General features: G+C 44.2%; 1 protein-coding gene across 1 annotated transcript in view; it reads right to left on the reverse strand.

Annotated features, from left to right (window-relative positions):
• The window catches only part of IGDCC4 (immunoglobulin superfamily DCC subclass member 4), a 41,990-nt gene that overhangs the window by 11,286 nt on the left and 7,120 nt on the right, over positions 1-23,584 (reverse strand). The window contains 10 exon segments of the mRNA XM_043987409.1: positions 329-568; positions 1,142-1,312; positions 2,263-2,400; positions 3,693-3,857; positions 4,723-5,136; positions 5,938-6,093; positions 13,907-14,047; positions 15,496-15,629; positions 16,251-16,392; positions 16,679-17,029. Of these exon segments, the coding sequence (XP_043843344.1) occupies positions 329-568; positions 1,142-1,312; positions 2,263-2,400; positions 3,693-3,857; positions 4,723-5,136; positions 5,938-6,093; positions 13,907-14,047; positions 15,496-15,629; positions 16,251-16,392; positions 16,679-17,029 (2,052 nt within the window).

Genomic DNA, 23,584 nt, shown 5'->3' on the forward strand with positions numbered 1-23,584 from the left:
GGGGGTCACTGATCAGAGACCCTGATCCCTGACCCACAGGGTCATGAACCACAGATCTTGACTCCTGATCCATAGGGTCACTGACCCAACTTGATTTCCAAGACTTCTATGATCAGAGACCCCTAATGCTGACCTACACCCACCCACCCATCACTAATTAGAGATTCTGACCCTTGATTTCTGGTATCACTGACCTGGGAAAGGCCCTGAATTTTACTCCCCAGATTCATGGATCCCTCAAGTTGAGCATTTTGGGGATAGACATCATAAGTTTCCCTCCCCTTAAATGTCCATGAGCTCCTGCCCTCCCTGCCCATTCCTTCCTCACCTAGCTGGGTGAGCTCATACTGTTTCACTTTTTTCTTGAGTCTGACAGGCCCCACGTCCCAGATCTGGTCCCCACGACTCCCACCGCCAGAAGACCTCTCTTCGCTAGTTTCCTCAGCTCCCACCTCCCTCCAGTACAGCTTGTAGCCTGAGATCTGGATAGGGTGAGGGGGCGGCTGCCATGTCACCACCAAGGATTCCATCCTTGCCTTGACCTTTAAATCTGAGGGAGCAAATGGGACTGGGTGCAGTGAAGGGATGTGGAGGGGAGGGATTAGATGGAGGGAAATGGAGACATAAAGGGGAGCGAATTGAATGGAGGAGACAGAGGAAGAAACAAGGGTCAGGGTACGAAAGAAACATTGCATGAGTCTCGGATGCTTATTCCAATGGACGTTAACATGAATCCCCCATTCCTTGTTCCCCCCAGTTAAACAATGTGCTCACCTCCAAATCTATTCTAGAGGTTAGGCCAAGGATATAGTCAAGTTCTACAAGCTGATTCATCTGCTCTGGCCCCCAAGCATCTATCAGAGGGGCAACTTTTTGGGGGTATGCTCACACTTTGATAAGGATACATCATACATGAAAACATACTCTGACATGAACACATACCTCCTCATATACATGAACATACATGTCCTCACAATACATGAAAAAAGACCCACCTGGTGATACATACCCTTACGTACCCATGCAGACCCTACCCTAGCTCTATAACACATTCCTATACGGTCTTATGCCTTTACATACAAATTGCCCTCCCTCTATGTCCCCTCCCCCAAACCCCAGCACATCCCTCCGCTCTCCATACTGTGAGTCTGGTTTTCTGTATTGGGTGTTCGGTGCTGTGTCCATTGTGAAGGGGCCCCATAGCCTGCACTGGTGCCTGCGGCGATGCGCACCCTGTACACCTTGTTGGGTTGTAATGAGTATAACATGAGCTGTGTCTCATTCCCAGACACCTCAGTGGAAAACACTTGATCTGTTAAAGGTGGAAAAGGATATAAGTTAGCAACACCTTTGGGACCCCAACATTAGCCCCTCACTTTGCCTCCCAGTTACTTGGCCTTAGACACCAAGACTTTAGGCCCTTGAACACTTGGATACAAGTTTAAGAACATATACCCAGGTTTTCCTGACCTCAACTAAAAGAAATTCACCCTGGAGAGGTGCCACTGCTCCACACTGCCTTCCCCTTCCAAGGTGAGGGTTCTCAACGTAATTCTCCTCCTCTATATCTACCTACCCAGGGTATGGGAAGACACTCCCCACCATCCCTATAACATCGCCTGGGACAGCCTACCACTTTAGAGTCAGGAGCATAGTGGGGCTAGGTGGAAAGATAGGGAGGTAGGAAGCCCCAAGTTCCTATCTCCATCCTGCTGTCTGTCTAGCACCACCCCCAAACCCAGGAGACAGAATTTCCTAACTTAGAGGAAGCCCTAAACCCCTCCATCCTGTAACTTGCCCTTATCCAGTATCCCTGATGCTTAGAACAGTGCTTGGTACATAGGAAGAGTTTAAGAAATGCTTTTTCTTTCATTCATTCCTTCATCCATTCCTTCATTCATTTGTTCATTCACTCATTCATGTATTAGTTCATTCATTCATTCATTTCCCCGTTCCATACTTTCAATGTTCCTACAGAGGTCATCTCCCCAGCCCCACCCTAACTTATTCCACTCTCCCTTCTCTCTGTCTCCCTCAGGCTCCCCTTCCTTTCCCCCTCTCCCACATGACCCCATATCACTCTTTTCTTAACTTCTCCTACCAAAGGTAACTCTCACTAGCCTGCCCAATTCTACCCTGCAGGGTATCTCACATACCATGTTACTCTATGCACCAATCACCCTCCCATTCAGTGCTGAGCCTCTTCTTCTACCAGGCCAGGCCAAAGCCAGGGGCCAGAATGGACCCCTGCCTCACACTCACCTTCTCTCAATGTGCAGTAGTCAATCTTATATTTCACAACTTTCCCATTGCTCAGAGAGGGTGGCAAAGGCAGCCAGGTCACTCGAATGTCCCCAGGAGTGGTGCTTGACAAGGAAAGCTGGGGTGCAGCGCTGGGGACTGAGAACTGAGTATTAGTGGGAGGCTCATCAAACTGATGAGGAAACCGGGATGCAGAGAAAGAAAGCAACCTGTCCAAAGTCCCCATGTGCTAGTGAAAGAGTCAGACTAGAACCCCTGAGATAAGGAGAAAAGCTAACCTGGGGAAGACCAAGGAAGCTCAAAGAGGTGATGTCTGAGGCCTGTGCATCAGCAGAGTCAAACTCAAATCGAACCCAGAGCCACTAAAACCATGTGGGCTTCATATTGACTTAGTTTAAAAATGTAATGGTATCTCTGCTTTATTATATTTTTATTTGTTTTATTTTATTTTGTTAAGTATTTCCCAACTCCACGTTCATCTGCTTTGGAAGGCCTATGGGACCACCACATCCTGGAGAAGTGGTGCCAAACTCAAATAGAAATGGAGCCATCAAACTATCAATAAAGAGCCTGCTGGGCTGCACAATGACTTGGAAAACCACCTATTAATATTATCTATGTGGTATTTTCATTTAGTTAAATAGTCCCCCCACGACAGTTTAATGTGGTTCAGCCACACTTGAGAGTTTTGTGCCACAGTGGCCAGAGGCTGTGACACCTCTGCTTTAGACCACCAAAGTCTGAATGGGGACTTATACTGTGGTGGGAGAGATCAGGGAAGTTGTCGGTTTCCCACTCTTACTAGAAACCTGAATGGAGTTTGGGAAGCACCTATTTGAGAGCCCATTTTTGGCCTTTGAAGCCTGGTTTCAGTTGCTTAGCTTACAGCTGGCTTGGGTTAAAAGCTGCTTAGGGAGGGGCAGCTAGGTGGTGCAGTGTATAAAGCACTGGCTCTGGATTCAGGAGGATCTGAGTTCAAATCTGCCTCAGACACTTGACACTAGCTGTGGGACCCTGGGCAAGTCACTTAACCCTCATTGCCCTGTCCCCAAAAAGGTGTTTAGGGGGAACCTGGAAGCCAGGAGAGATGGCATAGTGGGAGAGAGCCCTGGACTGAGTCAGGAGCATGGGGTTCCAATAGCAACTTTGTCTCTGATATACTCTGTGTTTGACTTGGAACTTCAGTCTTCTAGATCTGTTTCCTCATCTATCTCTAGTCACCCTTGCTTTACCCATTCACTGCATATAGCTCTTAAGAAGGAAAAAATGAAATTATGGATAGAAAAGCATTGTAAAGGGAAAAGTTTTAAACAAGTTTTAGTTAGTACTATGATCAATTATTGAGATTAAAAGGCATCTTTCGCACCCAACCCCCTACCAGGAGGCATCTCCCCACTCATCTCCTTAGATCAGTGGGTCAATGGCTATACCATCATCCAGGGTATGGACGAGGGCAGGGACCGAGGTGCGGCTGGCTCCCAGTTGGGAATAGGCTACCACGTAGAATTCATAGTCGGTGTCTGGGTCCAGGTCTCGGACCTGCATCTCTGTTGTGTCATTGTTGACAGCAAATTGGTACTCCACATTGTCTGTGCCTGGGAGATTAGGGATGGAGAGGGAAGGTAAGGGAGGAAGGGGAAGGATGTGAAAAATCCCCACAAGTTCAACCTCAGACCTGAACACCTCCCCAAGAGGCTGGCCAGAACTGGAGGAGGTAACCTAGTCCAGTCCTCTGCATCTAAAAAGAATCATAATTATATACCACTCCAGAGAAACTGGAGCTGGTGGGGAATGAAATGTTGCTTTTAATCATCTCCTGGGATTGAAAATGCATGACCTTCCTCAGCTGCTGCCCTTTTCCTGAGGTCTAGCTGAAATCTCTTTTTCTGCCTTAAATAGGTTGAGTCAGAATGGAGGACACCCTGGGAGCTCTAATAAGGATTCTAAGAATACCACAAAATTCCCCGGTAACAAAACAAAATCTGGTTCTAAAAACAACTACTTTTCAGGTCAGAAGCAGAGAACTTCCCCTCACATACATTTCTGAAAGCCTTTAAAAACCATATAATCCAGCCCCTGCCTCCCAGGGGCATTGCTCTTCCCTCAACCTGAACAGACAACACCAGTATCTTTAGTCTTAAAAAGATCTGGCAGAGCCTCCCTGTCTCCCCTGTTCCATTCTCTCCCATCTCCTGCAGCACCAAGTAATTCCTCCCAATGTACAGCCCCAATCCCTTCCATTGCCACTCAAACCCTACTCCCTCTCATTGGTTTCTCCAGGGGTAGGAAGATAAACACCAAGGGGGTATCATTCCTTCTTAAGAATCCCCAGAGATCCTTAGGCCTAACCCTTCCTCCCCCTAGGACCCACTTCTCATCAGGCAGTCATTTCTGATTTTGATTTAAATCCCTCCATTTCTCCTTATCGCGTCCTAGGTGAGGAGTGAAAGACGGACATACCCAGTGCCTTCTGGTAGTGAAGAGAAAAGCCAATGATCTGCTCACTGTGCAGCTCTGGCCGCTCCCAGGACACAAGGACAGAGGTGCTGCTCAGCGGTGTGGCAGCCACTCTGGTGGGGGCACTGGGAAGCCCCTCTCGGACGATGACAGCCAGGCGGGCTGTGGCACATGCAGTACCCAGTCTGTTCTTGGCCACACACTGGTAGTAGCCAGCATCCTCCAGGCCAATCTGTGTGATGACCAAGCTTTCTCCACCAGCCTGGATCTTGACCCTTCCATTGGACAGCAGTGGTTCCCCATTCCGTAGCCAATGTAATGTTGGTGCAGGTTCACCCTCTGCCCGGCACACAAAACGTGCTGTGCTAGCCCTTGTACGGGAGATGGTCTCTGGGGCCTGGGAGATGACGGGGGACGCTAGGAAGGACAAACACTGACTGTTTCCCTTTAAGTCAGGCACCTCATCCAGCCTCCAACTTCTTCTCACAGGCCCACTTTATCCTGACAAAGTCTACCCCCCACATCAATTCCTTAGCCTTATTCTAATCTATTTTCTCCAGGCCATATTTTACCTTTCTCCTATTACCTCCTCCCCTCCCCCATCCTAATTCTAACCCATCCGATTTCTCTTATTCCTCCCCCGATACTTCCCAGAAGCCTCCACCCCCTAGGATACCTCCTCCTACCATTCACTCCTTCTCTGGAACAAGTAATTTCTCTCCTTTTTCCATCTCAAGTTGTAATAACAATAACAACAACAACAACAATAATAATAGCTTCCCAAGAACTCATTCTCTAGCTTCACCTTACCTTACCTCTCAAACGACTTTTTCCTGAGCCATCTCTTTTATCTGATTTCCTCTATCCCCTCTCCCTCAGTCATTGCCCCCAACCACCATTGTTTTTATTCCAGATTTCTACTCCTACCCCCAGCACCAGCCACCCCAACCTCTATTTCTTTTTTTATAAATCCAATTTCATTTTAGTTTCAATTCCAAGCTCTCTCCTCCCTGCCTTTATTTTTTCCTACCTTTATTTTTTTCTACATAAACCTTGCCTGCCTCAGATTCTGCCATACAGCAGTTCAAATCACATCACTTCCTTCCTCCTTACCCACTTCTCACAGTCCAATACCAGACCATCTACTCCCCAAATCCCCTTTTCTTTAATTGCTTCAACCACAGGTCCACCCCAGCCTTTCTGGCCTCCCATCCTTACCCAGCACCCGGAGTTCAGCAGCAGCTGTGACAAAATGTCGGGTACGGGGCTTGTTGGCTCGGCAGACATAGACACCAGAATGGTGAGGCTGTGTGTGTGTTATCAAAAGGTTGGTACGCCCAAGGACGATGACATCTGTAGAGATTGGCTTCCCATCTGGAGGTAGAGAGGAGAGGAGAGATGTCCACTGGGGAAGAGTTGGGGTAGGAACTAGTTCCTTTGAAACTCTTCCCCCAACCCTCCTCCAGAACTGAGGTGTCTCAGATGATCTGAACAAGTAGACACATATTCTAGCTTCACTTCTTCAACAACAGAATGTAGAAAACTAGTCAGGGACATTTCTTCCCTCTTTGTCTTAAGCCATGATTAGACTAAATGTTTTTCTGGTACAACTATATCCATGGGGACTAGGAACTTTAAAAATGTACATGTATTAGTGACACCTTCTATGGTAGCAAAGAATTGGAAACAAACTAGATGTCCATCAAGTTGGGGCAAATTGGGGTTAAACCAATGGTGGTACATGAAAGTTATGGGAAATGTGGCCCGAAGTTCCTATCTGATCTTAATATATTGATTTATCAATACAAAAAGAAATATATAAAAGTGTGGTCTTTCAAGTCACTATACATCCTGCAAAGATCCTTACATATGTTTTTTGTGGCCCCTGTTTCTTTCTAATTTTGACACCACTGCTCTAAGAAAGGATGAATAGAAACATTCAGAGAAACAAGTGAAGATTTCTATGAACAGAAACGAAGTGAAATAAACAGCATTAGGAAAATATACAATGATGTAAATGTAAAGAAACAGAACAAAAAAAAACTGAATATTTTATTCTTTTAACAACCATGCTTGCTTTCAAAGAAGAGATAAGAAAATGTACCTCCTTTCCCTTTGAAGAGGTGGGGGACTATGAGTGTGGCATATTGCATATACTGAGGCAGGAAGGTGATATAGTAGATAGAGTACAGGACTTAGAATCAGGAAGATGCGTTCAAATCCTGCCTCAGACACATAATAGACCCTGGGCAAGTCACTTGGCCTCTGTCTGCCTCAGTTTCCTCATCTGTAGAATGGGGATAATAGTAGCATCAATCTTACAGGGCTGTTGTGAGGATCAAATGAATTAACCTATGTAAAGTGCTTTACAAACTTTAAAACATTATAGAAATACTAGCAATTATTACTATTATTATTACTATGTCACTAGGTTGATCCGTTGGTTAGTTCTATTACATTGCCTTTTCTTCTTTTTCTCATTGTTTTTTCACTTTTTTGTTATGAGGTATGACTCCATGAGTAGGTAAAGGGGGAGGAATATATTTAGAAACAAAGGTGATGTAAAAATAAAAGATTCTAACAAAATTATTTTAAATTTCTTTTTAGATTTCTTTTTTAAAATTTTGAGCTTTAACTTCTATTTCTTTCTCCTTTCTCCCCCACCTATTGAGAAGGCAAGCAATATATCAATTATACATGTGAAGTCAAGCAAAACATATTTCCATATAAATTAATTTTTAAAATGTATATGTGTGAAATAGATTGAAAGCATTTTCAATGCTTCCTGTCCTCAGGCACTTACTGTCTATCCCTCCCCCTAATCTAATTTCATAGTATTGAGGGACATTTGTGAGCCACTGAAAAGCCCAACTGAAATATCAAGCAAATCTTTTTCAGGACCCCAGGAAACAAGATGACTATCAGGAATTTACAAGTATGTGTCTAGAGAGGTAATCTAGTCAAACAAAGAATGGGTGCCAGCAGTCCTGACTCTGTCATTAACCAGCTCCATCACCCTAGACAAAACACTTAATCTCATTCTTTATATGTCAAATGATATCTTTCCATTTACAGTGTGCTTTCCTCACACAATAACCCGGTGAGGTAGGTAATATGAATGCAATGGTTCCCATTTTAGAGATGGGAAAACTAAGGCTAAGGGGAATTTAAGTGACTTGCTCACCATCAGCAGCTAGAAGGTCTCAGACCTGGATCTCAAACACAGGTCTTCTGAATCTGTCAGGTGTTCTTTTTGATGATAACATCATATTACATGAGTATATGTATTTACAGAACCAAAATCACAGAAGTGCTACATTGATGTCCCATCATGGGTGAGCTGACCTTGGGCTTTTGAAAGTTATTCCAACAGAGCATAAACTCTGGAATGTTCACAGGTTCTTAGATCTAGAGCTGAAAAGGACTTCAAAGGCCATGTAATCCAAGCCCTTCACTTTGCAGATGAAGTAATGAAAGCCCAGAGAGGTGGTGACTTGCCAAAGGTCACACAGATGATAAATGACAGGCACAGGGGGATTTGAACCCAACTCTTCTGACTCAAGGATTAGCATTCTTTCCAATGCTAAATATGTCTGGGTGATAGGCCATACCTACTGATTGAGTTCCAGCCCAGACACATGTGGACAAGGTCATCAACTGGGGCTACCATAAAAAAATAAGAAGGCAAAATGGCCCCAGTGTGGCTTCTTTTCCTTCTGTAGTGACAGCAGCAGAAGAGTGCTCAAAAAGTGGGCCAAAGGTACTAGGAATGACAGTTTTTAGACCATCTGGAGATACTCATTTCACCGCTGGTTTTCTAGATTCCAGAAACTGTTCTATATTTTACATGGTTTTCTTTTCTTTCTTTCTTTCTTTTTTTGGTGAGGCGATTAGGATTAAGTGACTTGCCTAGGGTCACACAGCTAGTAAGTGTTAAGTGTCTGAGGCTGGATTTGAACTCAGGTCCTCCTGACTCCAGGGCTGGTGCTCTATCCACTGTACCATTTAGCTGCCCCTTACATGGTTTTCTAAATCAGTTCAAGGGAAAGTTTTTTATACAATACATTTTTGTATCCCCAGGAACCAGCACAAGGCTTCCTATGTGGCAGGCACTTGATCAATGCTGGTGGAATTGTGTGCGGAAGTTAAATTGCTGCTCAGGGTGGCATAGATTGAAAGAATCAATACTAGAATCTCCAATGAAGCCAAAAAGTTGTAGCTAGATGGGAGGATGGCTTCCAGGTGCTTCTTTGGAGAGGCAAATGAAGCAGGGGAGAAAGTGCCCTGTTACACGTCCAAGGACATTGTTTCAAGGGAACACTTGGTTATCTCATCTTACAGTATTCATGACAAATGTAAGCAAAAAGACCACCATGAAATCACATAATTGGAGACTGGAAAAATTAGATAAGAACTGCTGGTTTCACCACTGACGGAAAGTCGGATGTCTCAAGTTTTGCCTCACAAGGGAAGGATTAATCATTGACTACCAGGAGGCACTGACTTGAAGAATGAGGCAATGCAGACCCCTGCAGGAGAGGGGAAGGGAGAAAGGAAGAGAATGAGCATTTTATATAGTGCCGCATATGCTCATTTTATCCACACAACAACCCTGATAGGTAGGTATTGTTGTTATTCTCATTTTACAGATGAGGAAATGGAGTTTAAGTGACTTGCCCAGGGTCATGGAGTTGGGAACTATCAGAGGCTAGATTTGAACTCAGGTCTTCTTGGCTCCAGGCTCAGTACTCTATCCACTGCACCACCCAGAAGAGGAATTAGAACTTATCAGGAGTTGAGGTATGAAGATAGCAAGAGGAGCAATTAGATGTTAGGAAAGCTTCTGCTGCAATAGAACAGAGCTAAACTCAGCATCTTAGCCTTGGAGAGAGGAAAAGCCTCTCAGATATGCCTAGTTGCTCTCTACTGCCCCTCTGGTTTGATGGAGAATAGCAGAGAGAGAAAGAAACATTATAGCTGCCTTGCAAGGTGAGGCAACAGACAAGAAGAGTATTCTTTTAGAATATACAATTACCCCTTCCACGTTATGGGGGTTAGGGGTGTGGTGCCCCTGAGATCTGAGGAATCCCTATCAAAATTTTTAGCCCTCCATTTGTACCAGAGAAGAAGTCTGAATTATTATGGTATTAAAAGATAAAATAAATTGATACTATACAACACTATACATATATTTTAATGCATTTCTGAGTGTCTAAAGTTTTTTCTGTGTTGTCTGCTGGCCTTTGCGTGGCTTCTGTGGCTTCCACAAAACTCCCCCAAATTTCTTATTTAATTTCTTATGCCAGCCTACAATATATTGGAACTGGGATGGTGAAAGTCGCCTTAGGGAAGGGATAACTGTACTATACAGTGTGTACAATTCTCTCAGCACCTTTTAAAGGGAGTTTGTGAGTTAAATGAGCTTTTCATTGTCTCATCAGTTCAAGAACTGAAGTGGAACAGATTTGTCCAGCAGAATAGCAGTGAGGACCAGAAGGGGGGCAGCTAGCAGAGAAGTAGCTTTGGGTGGTACAGATTGCTCCTGAAGGGAAAAGGAAGAACACTACATGCCAGGCACTGTGCTAAATGCTTTAAAAATATTATCTTATTTGATCCTCATAATGAGTCTGAGAGATATTGCTGTTATTTTCCCATTTTATAGTGGAGGAAACTGAGGCAAAAAGAGATTAAGCAATTTGTCCAGGGTCACACAACTGGTTAGCATCTGAGGCTGAATTCGAACTCAGGTTTTCCTGACTCCAGGCTCAATATACTATCCACTGTGCCACCTAGTTACTCGTAAGGGTACCAAGGACATTCAAGCCTTCAATCAGGAGTTCTGAGTTGTCCTAAAGATACGTGTTTCCCTCACTCATGTGCCTTCCTAAGTTTCTGTAAGTGTGTATTCACTCTCTTCTATGGACACTGCAAGTATCGGTGGAAGAGTGTGACGCAGTTTTATGTATGGATTGTGATGTTTTAATCGTTCCTGCCTTTGGTGGTGGCCCAGTATAGCTATCTCATCTTTTATCACCTATCTGATCTCCTGACTTCATCATTGTCCTTTTTTAATTCTTCTTCTTCTGCTTTTTTTTTTTTTGGTGAGGCAATTAGGGTTAAGTGACTTACCCAGGGTCACACAGCTAGTAAATGTTAAGTGTCTGAGGCCAGATTTGAACTCAGGTCCTCCTGACTCCAGGGCTGGTGCTCTTTCCACTGCGCCACATAGCTGCCCCTCATCATTGTCTCTTGCAAGATTATATTAACTCTGAAACTCACACCTCCTCAGCAGTAGCCCTGCAACTAGCTGTTGGATCCTTCTTTCCTTGTGACTGGAGAGTGAGGAGGGCGGACAGTACTCTTCTCAGATCTTCTATCTAAGGAGGAAGGCTAGTGCATCTGTTTTATCATTTCCCACCTAGCTGCAGGTCTTCATCATGCCCCTCACATTGGGGAACCCTTTTCCCTCCTGTAACGATTGGAATGACACCGCCTGCTGGAGACTTACTGTAGAAGAGTTCTGCCCATGAAGCGAAGGTCTTTGAGGGCAAGACCAGGAGTCTTTTCTTTGGCATCAGGAAGTGACGTTGGCTAGTGGGAGGAAGAAGGAAGAGCTGGGTGCTCTGACTCGCACTCTTTCCTTTGGACTCTGGTGGAGATCGGAGCTAGGAATGTGCTCTCCCTTTAATAGATAGGAATCTAGGCCTTTTCTTCTCTCTTTACCAAATTCTTATTCTCCTTAATAAATGCTTAAAAGTCTAACTCTCGCTAAAGGTTATAATTTATTGGCGACCACTCATTAGATATTTTAGACAGACTAGCTAGAATGTTAGCCCTTAACACTCCTTTATTTTATACATAGTTATGTATGAATATCTTATATCTCCTATAGAACATAAGCTCTGTCACATTTCTATCCCCTGTACCTACCAGTGTGCGTGTTATATAGAAGTTTAATAAATACTTGTATATAAAAAAGAATTCTTGAAATTTAAATCAATATTTGTTGACTAACTGATTTAAGAAGAGTCAGAAGGACTTAACATGGTAAATGCTGGACAACAGCATTTAAAAAATGAAGTCAACTAAATCTTGATACGAAGTGAGGGATTACTGACATGGGAGCTGTGTACCTGTGTGCAGTCAGAACTGGTTAGAACAAAGGTCAAAACCAACCTCAAAACAGAAGAAAAGATAAGGATATGAATGACCACAAAGACACTGCATACAATTACATCTCCAGCCCAATCTACTTAAACAAGTTGTTAGTGATAAATGAGACCAAGCTAAAAATAAAGATATGAGATCCAATTATCACCATATCTTAGGGAAGTTTAACCAGTGTAAAACCTCAAAAGTCCAGAAAGCACTTCAGCAAGTGGAAGCCCAAGGACAATGCCAATTTAGAGAACAAGCTCATTTATAAAACACTCTGGAGGACGGCAGAAGGTCAGAAGGAGTAATATGTCATAAAATAGCAAAAAGAACTGGAGGACAATATAGGCCTGCAGAAAGCTTGAGTCAACAGTTAGTCAACAAGTATTTATTGGCATGTGAGCCACAAGCCAGATCATCTTGAGAGCATTCAGAAAGGAAGCCTAAGGGACAACACAAAGAGGCAAAATTGACTGGATTTTCCTGCATTTCTCTGGCGATTTATCCCACCATATTTAGACCTTAATAACTCAGTACCTACTAACATACTATATCAGGAAATAGAAATGGAACTTAATCAGATCAAATCAGGACACAACCACAACCACATAGAAGAAATCCGCAATAGAGATAATATAATCTTGAAGTTCCTTGGGTTTGATTTTCAGTATCTATGAAAGAGAGGAAGATACTAAAAGAATGGGGATGGGGGGAATCATGGGGCTGTGGCCAGAAGATGTGGATTTGAGGTAGTAAGATATTATTATTTCTCCTCAAAGGTATTATCCCTATTTTTATGGATGAGGAAACAGAATTTAAATGATTTCCCCCCAATAATATGGCTAATAGTTGGCAGACCCAGATTTATTAGATTTTTAAGTTTGTTTGTTTGTTTGTTTTCTGGGGCAATGAGGGTTAAGTGACTTGCCCAGGGTCACACAGCTAGTAAGTGTCAAGTGTCTGAGGCCATATTTGAACTCAGGTCCTCCCGAATCCAGGGTCAGTGCTTTATCCACTGTGCCACCTAGCGGCCCTGATTTTTAAGTTTTTTGAAAGCAGAGGGTAATTTTTTTTTTTTTATCTTCATGTCTCTTGCATCTAGTTTAGTACTTTGCACAAAGTAGGTACTTAATAAATGGTTACTGAATCGAACTGAACTGATTCTTCTGGCTCCCAGGGCCAGTGTTTTTTCAGCTACTCCACCAATAATGTTCATCACTATCTTCCTACCTGCCTCACAGGTAGATATAATGAGGATCAAACAAGAAGAGGGAAGTGGTTGTCTCCTGCTTACCCTCTGTGTTCCAGTTACCTGGCATTCACCAAGGACTACCTTGGACTTGGAGCTATCACTCATATTTAGATCTATAGATCTATATATATAGATATCTATCTATCTATCCATCATCATCTATATCTTCTATATATGCATTCCTCTCAGTAGCCAGCATATTGTTCTATCCATGGGAGACCCTCAAGAACTATCAGTTGACTGAATGATTCCTTGGGAAAGATAAAAGCGATTGTGATGTATAGACAAAAGGCATCAATAAAGTGTACTCTTTTTTTAAAGATAAAAGCACTTTATAGATGGAAAGCCTTAGAATAAAAGGATGAAAGACATATATCCGTAGGGCATCTTTCCAGATCATTTAGTCCAACATGCATTTTACAGATGAGAAAATAGGCCCAGAGAAGGGATTTACAGACATTAAGAGGCAGAGCTGGGATTTGAACCCTCATCCTCTGACTTGAGACCCAGCATTCTTTCTACTCCCCCACACTGGATTTGTTGGGGTGTGGTCCCCAATGTAGCTTCCTAACCTTAATATTCCACCTTCTTCCCCCAAAAGGGCCTTTTGAGAGAGGGGTTGGCAGCAATGTCAGCTCAATCCTTGCTCAACCTGGCCCAGCCCAGCCCATGGTCTTGCCTCTGATGAGCTGCTCTTCAGCTAATTCCATGAGTTCTAGGGGAGCCTGAGGCTCCATATTACTCTTTCCTAGGACATTCCCTCCCTCTCCCTCCACTCACCCTGTCGGATCCAAGACACGAAGGGGGTGGGGTCAGCAGAAGCCATGCACTCCATCACCACACTCTGACCAGCCACTACTGTGGTGTTCTCTGGAGCAGCCACAATGGTCACATCGCCAACACTAGGGGGATAAAGGGAGCCTGGAGGAATATGGAAGAGACAAGTATCATTATACTTAAAACTTTAAAAAGTGTATTCCCACTCCCATTTTATCTTCTTTGGTCCTTGCAAACAGCCTTGTGAAGTAGGGAAACTGAGGGGCAGAAAAATTATTTACTTGAAGTCACACAGTTAATGAGAGACCTGGAACTAGATAGAACCCAGGCTTCCTGACTTCTCAAGTATGCTCTGAAAGTGAGACATTCCTATCCCCAAATCAACATTCAGAAAAACTAGTAGACTAGTTTCAGATAACTTCTTCCCTCCTGTTTCTCCTCTCCAGTCCCGTTCCAAGTCTAGGAGAGAAGAAAAGTGAAGAATTTCAAAGAGCCCCAAGTCCTCCTATCAAGTCCTCCTGGGCTCCCCAAAGACAATATACTCGTTTGTCTGGCAGATGGAATTAGAGACAGACCTAGAGACCCTGATGAGGCCAAGGAACCAGACTAGATCTATAGAGGCGCCCCTTTCCTAGCAGCTGGATTCCACTTGGAGGAGTTATGGACCTCTTAGCCTGGGTTCAGGGAAGAGAGGAGGTTAGGAGAGGTAGGGAGAGAATGAATTTACCTGGAGGCAGAGAAGTGGATTAATGAGGGATGGAGGAGACATGGGGGAGGAGAAGAAAGGGAAGATAGGCAGGGGAATTTCAGACTTTGATAGTTTAAACAGAGATATATTCCCACTGGAGGTCAAAGGAAGAATTCCTAAACATTCAGAAGACATCCCAGAGTATGATCCCCTAAATCTCAGGTTGTCAGTTCTCTGAGCACATGAACTGAGGTGGGGACAGGGGGAGGGGGAAGGCAGGTGAGTGGGAGAATGTTACACAATGCTGGGGGAGGGAGGGGCCAGATAGCTGCTTTCCTTCAGTCCCACTTCATCCCTATATAGTCTCCCTATCCCAGATGTTCCCCTTATCCCAAAAAGACACAACGGGGTAGTGTCATGTAGTAGCTCAGTTACTGACTGTCAGGGTTGACCTTGGCCAAGACACTTCATTTTTCTGGGTTTTGTTTTCCTCATTTGTTTGATAGGGTAGCAATACTTAACCTCCTTGAAGGGAAGAAACTAGATTTGATTCAATCCAGTTCAAATTTATTAAGCACGCACTATGTACCACTTATGAGCTCCTTCTAGTGCTAATGTAGGGACCCTTAACTGTTTTTGTGTGTGCATGTGTGATGAACCCCTATGGTAGTCTACTGAAGCCTATAAGACCCTTTCTCAGAATATTCAGAGCAAATACATGTCAAATTTCAGTTCGAGATGAATTGTAACTTTTTCCCCATCCAATTTCATGGGTCCCTTGAAATCTGTTCAGAGATCATTTGGGGTTCAGTAGACCCCAAGTTCAGAATTCCTGCTCTATGACACTTGACTTTATAATAGCTCAACATCATGGCAACAGAACTTCAAATATCAACTCTCTCACCTTTTTGGACAATGAGGACAGCATCATGGCTATAGCGCTGGTGGGCAGGATTGGTGGCCACACAGTGGTAGGCCCCTGCATCGCTCTCCTGCACATCTACAATCTGCAGGACACCATTGGGAAGAGTGATGAGTCTAGGGGAAGAAATGAATTGTGAGATTTTAATAGTCACATAATACACACTGGTGTTGAGCAAAGTGGGAACTTTTTTTTTTTTTTTTTGCTGAGGCAACTGGGGTTAAGTGACTTGCCCAGGGTCACACAGCTAGTAAGTGTTAAGCATCTGAGGTCAAATTTGAACTCAGGTCCTCCTGAATCCAGGGCCAGTGCTCTATCCACTGTGCCACCTAGCTGCCCCAAGGTGGGAACTCTTTTGCGGTCTAGGTATGTCTCTAGAAGGCAAGACCACAGGGAAGAGTGCCTGGGAAATGTTACCCCTGCTGTCTCCTCCCCACTAGCTTAGCTGGAAGGTCATCAAGACACTTGTCCAAAGGTTCTCCTTAGAACACAGGTCATTTCGCCCTCATCGGGAAGCATGAACTCATTTTACTAAGTGGTTCTTCTCTGAAGTAACAAAACCCCAACATCTGCTATCTCAAGGTCTTAATAACAGTATCAGGGACAGTGATGACTTGTTATGATTTCTAGACTAGGGGGAGAGGATCCAGAGTCTAAAGTTGGGAAATTTTTAAAGCCCAACTAATATCCTGTAGCTACCTGCTTCCCAGCTGCCCCCTGACCCTTGGGATACTCACCTAGGCTCAGAAGGTACAGCCATGCGGTCCTTCTCCCAGGTTATGACAGGGGCTGGCAGCCCTTCAATTCGGCACTCAAAGCGAGCTGTCCCATTCTCTTCCACGGTCTGAGGTTCCGGATGGAGAGAAAACTGTGACAGTGCTTTTTTTGGTGGAGGGGAGGGAAGAAGTGGAGGAAGGAAAAGGGAAGAAAGAGACAGAAACAAAAGAATGGGAAAGAAAAGCAAGTCACAGAATTCTTGGAATAGAAGGGATAAAGATTTGGGGAAAGGACAAGTCTCTGCCTCTAGCAAGGATCATGCTCTTCCTTAAGTAAGTTCAGTTTTTGTCTTACCCTCCATCCCTACCACTAACAGGGAATTCCACACTTCGGGCCCTCCAGGCTCTACCTCTGCTCAGTCCCAAAGGAGCCAGACACAGAAACTTACTGGAGAACCTAATCACAGCCACCTGGCTGGCCACCACTCCAATGGGACTGTGGGCCCAGCAGGAGTAGTTGCCTTCGTTGTCTCGCAGGGTTTCAGGGGCCCCTCCATCGCCACTCTCCTGGTGGGCTGCCTGGGACACCCACAGGGAACCATTGGGCAGCAGATACAGATGTTTTTTCTCTTGTATTGGGCGCCCATCCTTGTACCAGGACACTCGGGCTGGAGGCCCAGAAGGGGCAGGTGCAGGGTTACAATTCAGTACCACTGCCTGCTCAGGCCCTAGGGTCACACGCAGCGGTCCCACGCCACAGCCCAATTCCAAGGACGTCTCCTGGGACAACAGCTGCTCTCCTGTAGGGGCAAGAGTGACTTCTCAATGTGTAGAATGGGCAGATGAGTCCCATCTCCCAAAGTCTCTAATCCCCCGGCCACCTCTGCATGCACGCACTGGTTTCCGTTTCCGGTATTCCACACATCCAGGCCCAAATCAGAGTCTACAATGGGAAGGAGACTCGGGGACTCTCCCTTTCATATAGAAATGCTAGGAAAGGGAATCTTAGAAAACGGAATCAAAGAATTACTGAATCCCAGAGTCGGGGTCATCTATAATTGGCTCTACACCATTCCCAACAAGGAGTCATCAACACCTAAGCTTGAAGACCTCTTGGGAAAGGGCATGTAACTGTCCATAGAAGTAGCCCAGGGGCAGCTAGGTGGTGCAGTGGATAAATCACGGGCCCTGGATTCGGGAGTACCTGAGTTCAAATCCGGCCTCAGACACTTGATACTTACTAGCTGTGTGACCCTGGGCAAGTCACTTAAACCCCATTGCCCCCCCCCAAAAAAACCCCAAACAAATAAACAAACAAACAACAACAACAACAACAAAAAGAAGTAGCCCAGTTGTTAGAAAAAGTTCCCTCATATCACCTGGGGAGAGCAGCATTTAAAATCAGGGTTGTGACAGGTAAAATTAAATGTGTGTGGTCACCCTATGTATCTATTATCTTAACAACAGCTGGCAACCTTTTACTCATGGACTTCAGTACTTAATTTTGTTCCTCTCCAATGCACTTACCACATCATTTTATGTATCATAGTTATCTGAGAGGCAACAAATCCTAGTGCACAGAGAGGAGTCCTCAGAGGCAAGAAGACTTGGGTTCAGGCCTCTGATGCACACAGGTAACCTCTCAGGACCCTCAGGTAACCACTGACCAGGGCTCTTAACCTTTTTGTTATCATGGACCCCTTTGCCAGTCTGATGAAGCCTATGGGCCCCTTTTCAGAATAAAGTCTTTAAATGAATAAAATAATATACCTAGAAATATAAAGGAAACCATTCATATTGACAGGGCAGCTAGGTGGTGCAAAGGAGGCCCGGAGTCAGGCAGATTCATCTTCCTGAGTTCAAATCTGGTCTCAGACATTTATGAGCTGTGTGACCCTGGATGTGTCACTTAATCCTGTTTGTCTCAGTTTCCTCATCTGTAAAATGAACTGGAGAGGGAAATGGCTAACTAACTACTCTGGTATCTTTACTGACAAAACCCCAAATAGGGTCATGAAGAGTTAGACACAACTGAAGAGCAACAAAAATTATATTGACATGTAGTTATCAAAATATTTTTTTTAAAGTTCACAGACCCTAGGTTAAGAACTCTTGCTTTAAGACTATAAGTTGTAGCATAATAATCAATATAATAATAACTAGTATTTACACGGCACTCTAAGGTTTGCAAAGATCTCAGCTGATTCTCACAACAACCCTGGGAAGTAGGTACTATTATTCTTCCTATTTTGTAGTGGAGGAAACTGAGTCAGACAGAGGTTAAGTGACTTGTCCAAGGTTACACAGCTAGTAAGTGAATGAGGGTGGATTTGAACTCAGGTCTTTCTAACTCCAAGTTTAGTACTCTATCCACTGAGTCACCTAGAAAAGGTGCTAATCTGCAGTGGAAGAGGAAGTTCGATTCTGAGAGCTCCCCATATCAATAAAATGACCTCTGTGTTGCAAGTTTCTTTTAAAAAAATAATATATTTCATTGATATCTTTAGTTTTTCATTGCCTAAATTTCTCTTGTATCTCTACTCCTCCTTCCATTCCAGAAAAATGATCTCATAAAACAAATAATTTTTAAAGGAAAAAAAAGGAAGAAGAGGGGAAAAATCAGCAAAATCAATCAATATATTTTAAAAAATCAGACAGTGTATGTAATATTGCACAACCTTGGACCCCTCTCCCATCTCTACCAAGAAGTACAGGGAAGTGTTTTCTCATATCTCTTCTTGGGGGATGTATGTGCTTGTTCTTTATAATTTTGAAACATTCATTTTTCTTTCTTGTGGTGGTTGTTCTTTCCATTTACACTGTTCTAATCATTGTATATATTGCTTCCTTGGCTCTGCTTATTTCCTTCTGTATCCGTTTATGTAAGTCTTTTCATGTTTCTCTGTATTCATCATTTTTATCACTTCTTATAGCAGAGTAAAATTACATTACATTCATGTAACACAATCTATTTAGCCATTTATCAATCAGTGGTACATCACTTTTTTCCCTCAATAAAATTTCAAGAAAGGACATTTCCCTTTCTGAGGAAGAGAGGATCTTTCTAGTATTTCAGGATATCTAATCAGTTAACACTAAGTTCAACCCTAACATTCTCAGATATTAAAGGGGATCAGTTTTCTCTTCCATTTGGATGCCCTTTCCAAGGATGCAGATCACAACCCATTAGTGCCTGCCCATCCACGCTTGTGTAACTCCTGTCCATGTCTTCCTATGAGTTTGCCTCAGAAGACTCACCTGGTATGTTGGGAGCCCTCCCCAATGTCTCCTGATATCCACAGGATGCCAATGTGGCCTGTTCACTTATTACCCCATATCTTTATTACTTGACCAGCCCATCTCTTTTCCTATCATACATTTCCCTGATGGGGTCCTTTGTTCTTGTTATTTTTCTAAGTTCTTTGCTTGTTATTTTTGGCAGCCTACTCATGCTTACCATGTGTCTCTCATTTGCCCTCTATATGATACTCATTTTCAATCCTTTGGAACCTGTTGTGGCCTCCACAGTTACCAAAATAACCTTCCTAAGCAACAGATCTATCCACGTCACCTCCCTGTTCAAAACCCTTCAGTGGTTACCTATTGCCTGGAGGATAAAAATACAAACCCTTCAGTCTGATGTTTAAAGCCCTCTACCATCTGTCTACAATCCATCTTTCCAGGATTATTTTATTTTATTTCATTTTGGTGGTGTTTTGGATAGAGAGCTAGGCTATAGCCAGGAAGACCTGAGTTCAAATATAGTCTCAAACACTGTGTGACCCTGGGCAGATCATTTAGCTTCTGACTGCCTTGGTTTCCCCAATTGTAAAATGAAGATAATAATAACACCTACCTCACAGGATTGTTGTGAGGATCAAATGAGATAATATTTGTAAAAACACTTAGCACAGTGTCTGGCACATAGTAGGTGCTATATAAAAGTTTATTCTCTTCCCTTTCCCCAACTCTATCCAAATTGGCCCACTAACTCTTCTATCTGGATATTCTGGGCTCTACCGTTGGGTTTTCACACAGGTTAGCCGCCCTCCCCCCCAATCTGAAATGCACTCCCTCCTCACTCCTGACTCTTAGAAGCCTTAGTTCCCTTCAATAACTCAGCTAAGGGGGGCAGCTAGGTGGCACAGTGGATAAAGCACTGGCCCTGGATTCAGGAGGACCTGAGTTCAAATCTGACCTCAGACATTTGACACTTACTAGCTGTGGGACCCTGAGCAAGTCACTTAACCCTTATTGCCCTGCCAAAAAAAAAAAAAAAGAACTCAGCTAACGTGCCAATCAATCAGTTAGTCAGTCAACAAACATTTGTTAAGGACCTAGGCACCTGTATGCCAGGCACCTGTGCTAAGTTCTGGAAATAAAAAGACAAAAGATGATCCTTGCTCTCTGTGAGCTAGTTCACAGACCAATGGGAGAGAGGACAGGAAGATAACTATGTACCCATGAGACATACATGGATAAACTGGAGATAACCAACAGAGGGACAGCTTGAATGTTAATGGGGATCTGGAAATGCTTCTTGTATGAGGTGCCTGATCCCAGACTCCTGCCCACTCCTCCGGCTATTAGTGCTTTCTCTCCTCACAGATTCCCTGGGATTTACTTTTCTGTGTACGTGTTGCAGCCCCCATCCGAATATAAACTTCTTGAGGAGGGTCTGTTACATGATGTAAGAAGATGAAAAAGAAAAGAGCTTGAAGGCCCCATTGCTATCAAGAAGATGGCCAGGGTCTTGCCCCCTTCCCCTGCCTTCATTTTTAATTCTCTGGTGTTTGGGAATCCTTTTCCAGAAAGAAAACAAAATGCCCAGCAGGGAGTATATGTGTGTATGTGGTCTGGGGGAGGGGGAAGAGGGAGAGATAGGGGATGGAGGGCTGGGCTGGGCTCTCAGTCTCAAGGCTTCCCATCTACTCTAGAGGCTGTGCAGTTGGTTTGAATTTCAAGGGAGAAAAACCACACACCATACAATCCAAGGATCCTACAACCCTCCCCCCTCTGTCCTCCCCTCCCCTCCCTAGAGCCTGTCCCCGGATTGGAAAATCCCCTGCCAAGATGGACAAACAATGGGAGCAGTTGGAGTAAGAGCAGCTGCTGGATATATCAGCAGTCTGTGTTTTTGCCACGGCAAGGGGAACTCTCAGAGCCCCTGCTGATCAGGGATCTCATTCAGTTTCTGAATATTCATGGCGAAGCAGATGTCAGAGCTTCCCCACCTCGATGAATATCACCCCTGCTGCAGAGAACATGGAAACCAAATTATAGACCAGAGATTGGTGGGAGGGGGCCAGTGGGATGGGAGGGATGCTCCCAGGACTTCTCAGAAGTCCCTTCTCATAGCTAGCCTTTATCCTTCCTGCTGCTACGAGTTCCAGCGAACTCTCTTTGGTTAACTCTAACATACTAATCATCTTTAGCGCTGGTGCCTTATCCTACAACTATATTGAACTCACTACCCATGTGACCTTGGCCAAGTCCCTTCTCTGGACCTCAGTTTCCTCATCTGTAAAACAAGATGATCGTGAAGGTTCAAAATCCTATCCTACTTTCAGGTCCCTGAGATCAAAGGAAATGTCTCCTGGTGTCCCTCTGGCTTAGGAGCAGAGGGCCCAGCACATAGTAGGTATTCAAATAAACGCTTGCTGACTGGTTTCATTAATTGATTGATGCAGCTTAACCTCATTCCCTCCCCAACTTCCCCTCCTTTCTACCCCCCAATCATCTATCGATTTGCCGGGTGGTATCTCTGGCAGGGATGCAGAATTTCTCTGCTTGAAAGCCTCCAGGGTAACTCTTGATCTTCCTTTTCTAACAGAATATTTTGCCCACTTACAGGAGAAATGAGATTTTATGTGGCTAAATGGAACTTGGACAGAAAGGAGATTAAGAGCCCAAAGCCCAGAGCCAGCTCTGGTGCAGCCCAGCAGGATTAGTGGGGCTCCAGCCTTTCCCCTTCCCGAGGAGGATCCTCCAAGCTGCATTTTTTCAATGAAATCTCAAGAAGGGGGAGTTATTGGACATAGGGGGGAGGGTCTTTCCAGCATTTCAAGATACCTAATTAGTTAAGCTTAGAAAATGCCATAAAAATTAATGCCTTGACATTTGCAGTCCAACGAGTTTCTCCCCTCTGAAGCTCCTCCATCTAGGGGCCCAACCAGATTTTAAACTTATTTTCTGCATACGACTGTTCCTGGAAAATTCCCCACGTAGCCATTCTACTTTTCCCTGGCCCTTCTGAGGGGAGTTGGGTGGGGGTAAGAGGGGAAACAGAGCCATTGTCTCCTAGAGACACTCACACCCACATACACACATACACACACACTGCACCATATACTTTTCTCTCCTCTCCTCCCCTCCCCCTTCAACAGCTAGCAGGGGAGAAAGGAACTACTTCTTCGGATATGAAGGGACTCCCTCTCCTCTTCTTCCCCCTCCCACTCGCTCCAAAACCCCAGGGACTGGAATGGTAGACTAAGCAAGAAGAGAGTGGGAAGAAGAGAGAGAGAGAGAGAGAGAGAGAGAGAGAGAGAGAGAGAGAGAGAGAGAGAGAGAGAGAGAGAGAGAGAGAGAGAGATCCAGGATGTCTCCAATTTCCAGAAATAGGATAGAAGGCAGGCACAGACAGAGACGGAGACAGATATGCAAAACCCAGAGAGATGGAGAAGCAAACACCAAGAGAGATACAGTAGGAGACAGTCAGAGAGAGACAAATAGAGAGGCAGAGACAAGATTTATACAGAGAAAGGCCAAGAGAGCAACAAACAGAGAGATTCACAGAGCCTTGGATAGAATCTCATCCAATCTCCCATCCAGTTCAGGAATGTTTTTGCAGCCTATCTGGCCATTGGGAGTTGGTCTTAAGTGACCAATTCAATTGTTAAGTGGTTCTAATGATCAGAAAGTTCTTTCTCCTACAGAATTAAAGTCTGTCTCCCAGTAAGATCACAGAACCACAGATTTGAGGCTAAACTACTCTTTTCCCAAATGAGGAAACTGAGGCCCACAGGGATGAGATCTGAGCCTAGCTCTCCTGACTCCAGAGCCAATGCTTCCTATTGTCCTGGATCACCCAGAACCACGGTTGAATCCTCTAAAGCTAGCCCAGAATAAATCTACTCCTGCCAAACGACTTGCAACTTTCTCCATCCAGGTGGGAATGTCTTCCACCAAAACAGATGGTATCTATCAATCATTTTCAGCCTTAGAGAACTGTCTGAGATTCAAAACAGTGAAAGGACTTACACATGATCACAGGTCAAGGAAATTCCAGAGGTGAGATTTGAATGCAGGGCTTCCTGATTCTAAATCCACTACTCTATCCATTCTGCTGTATTACA

Source organism: Dromiciops gliroides, chromosome 2 (genome assembly GCF_019393635.1).
Source record: "Dromiciops gliroides isolate mDroGli1 chromosome 2, mDroGli1.pri, whole genome shotgun sequence".
NCBI classification, from domain to species: Eukaryota; Metazoa; Chordata; class Mammalia; order Microbiotheria; family Microbiotheriidae; genus Dromiciops; species Dromiciops gliroides.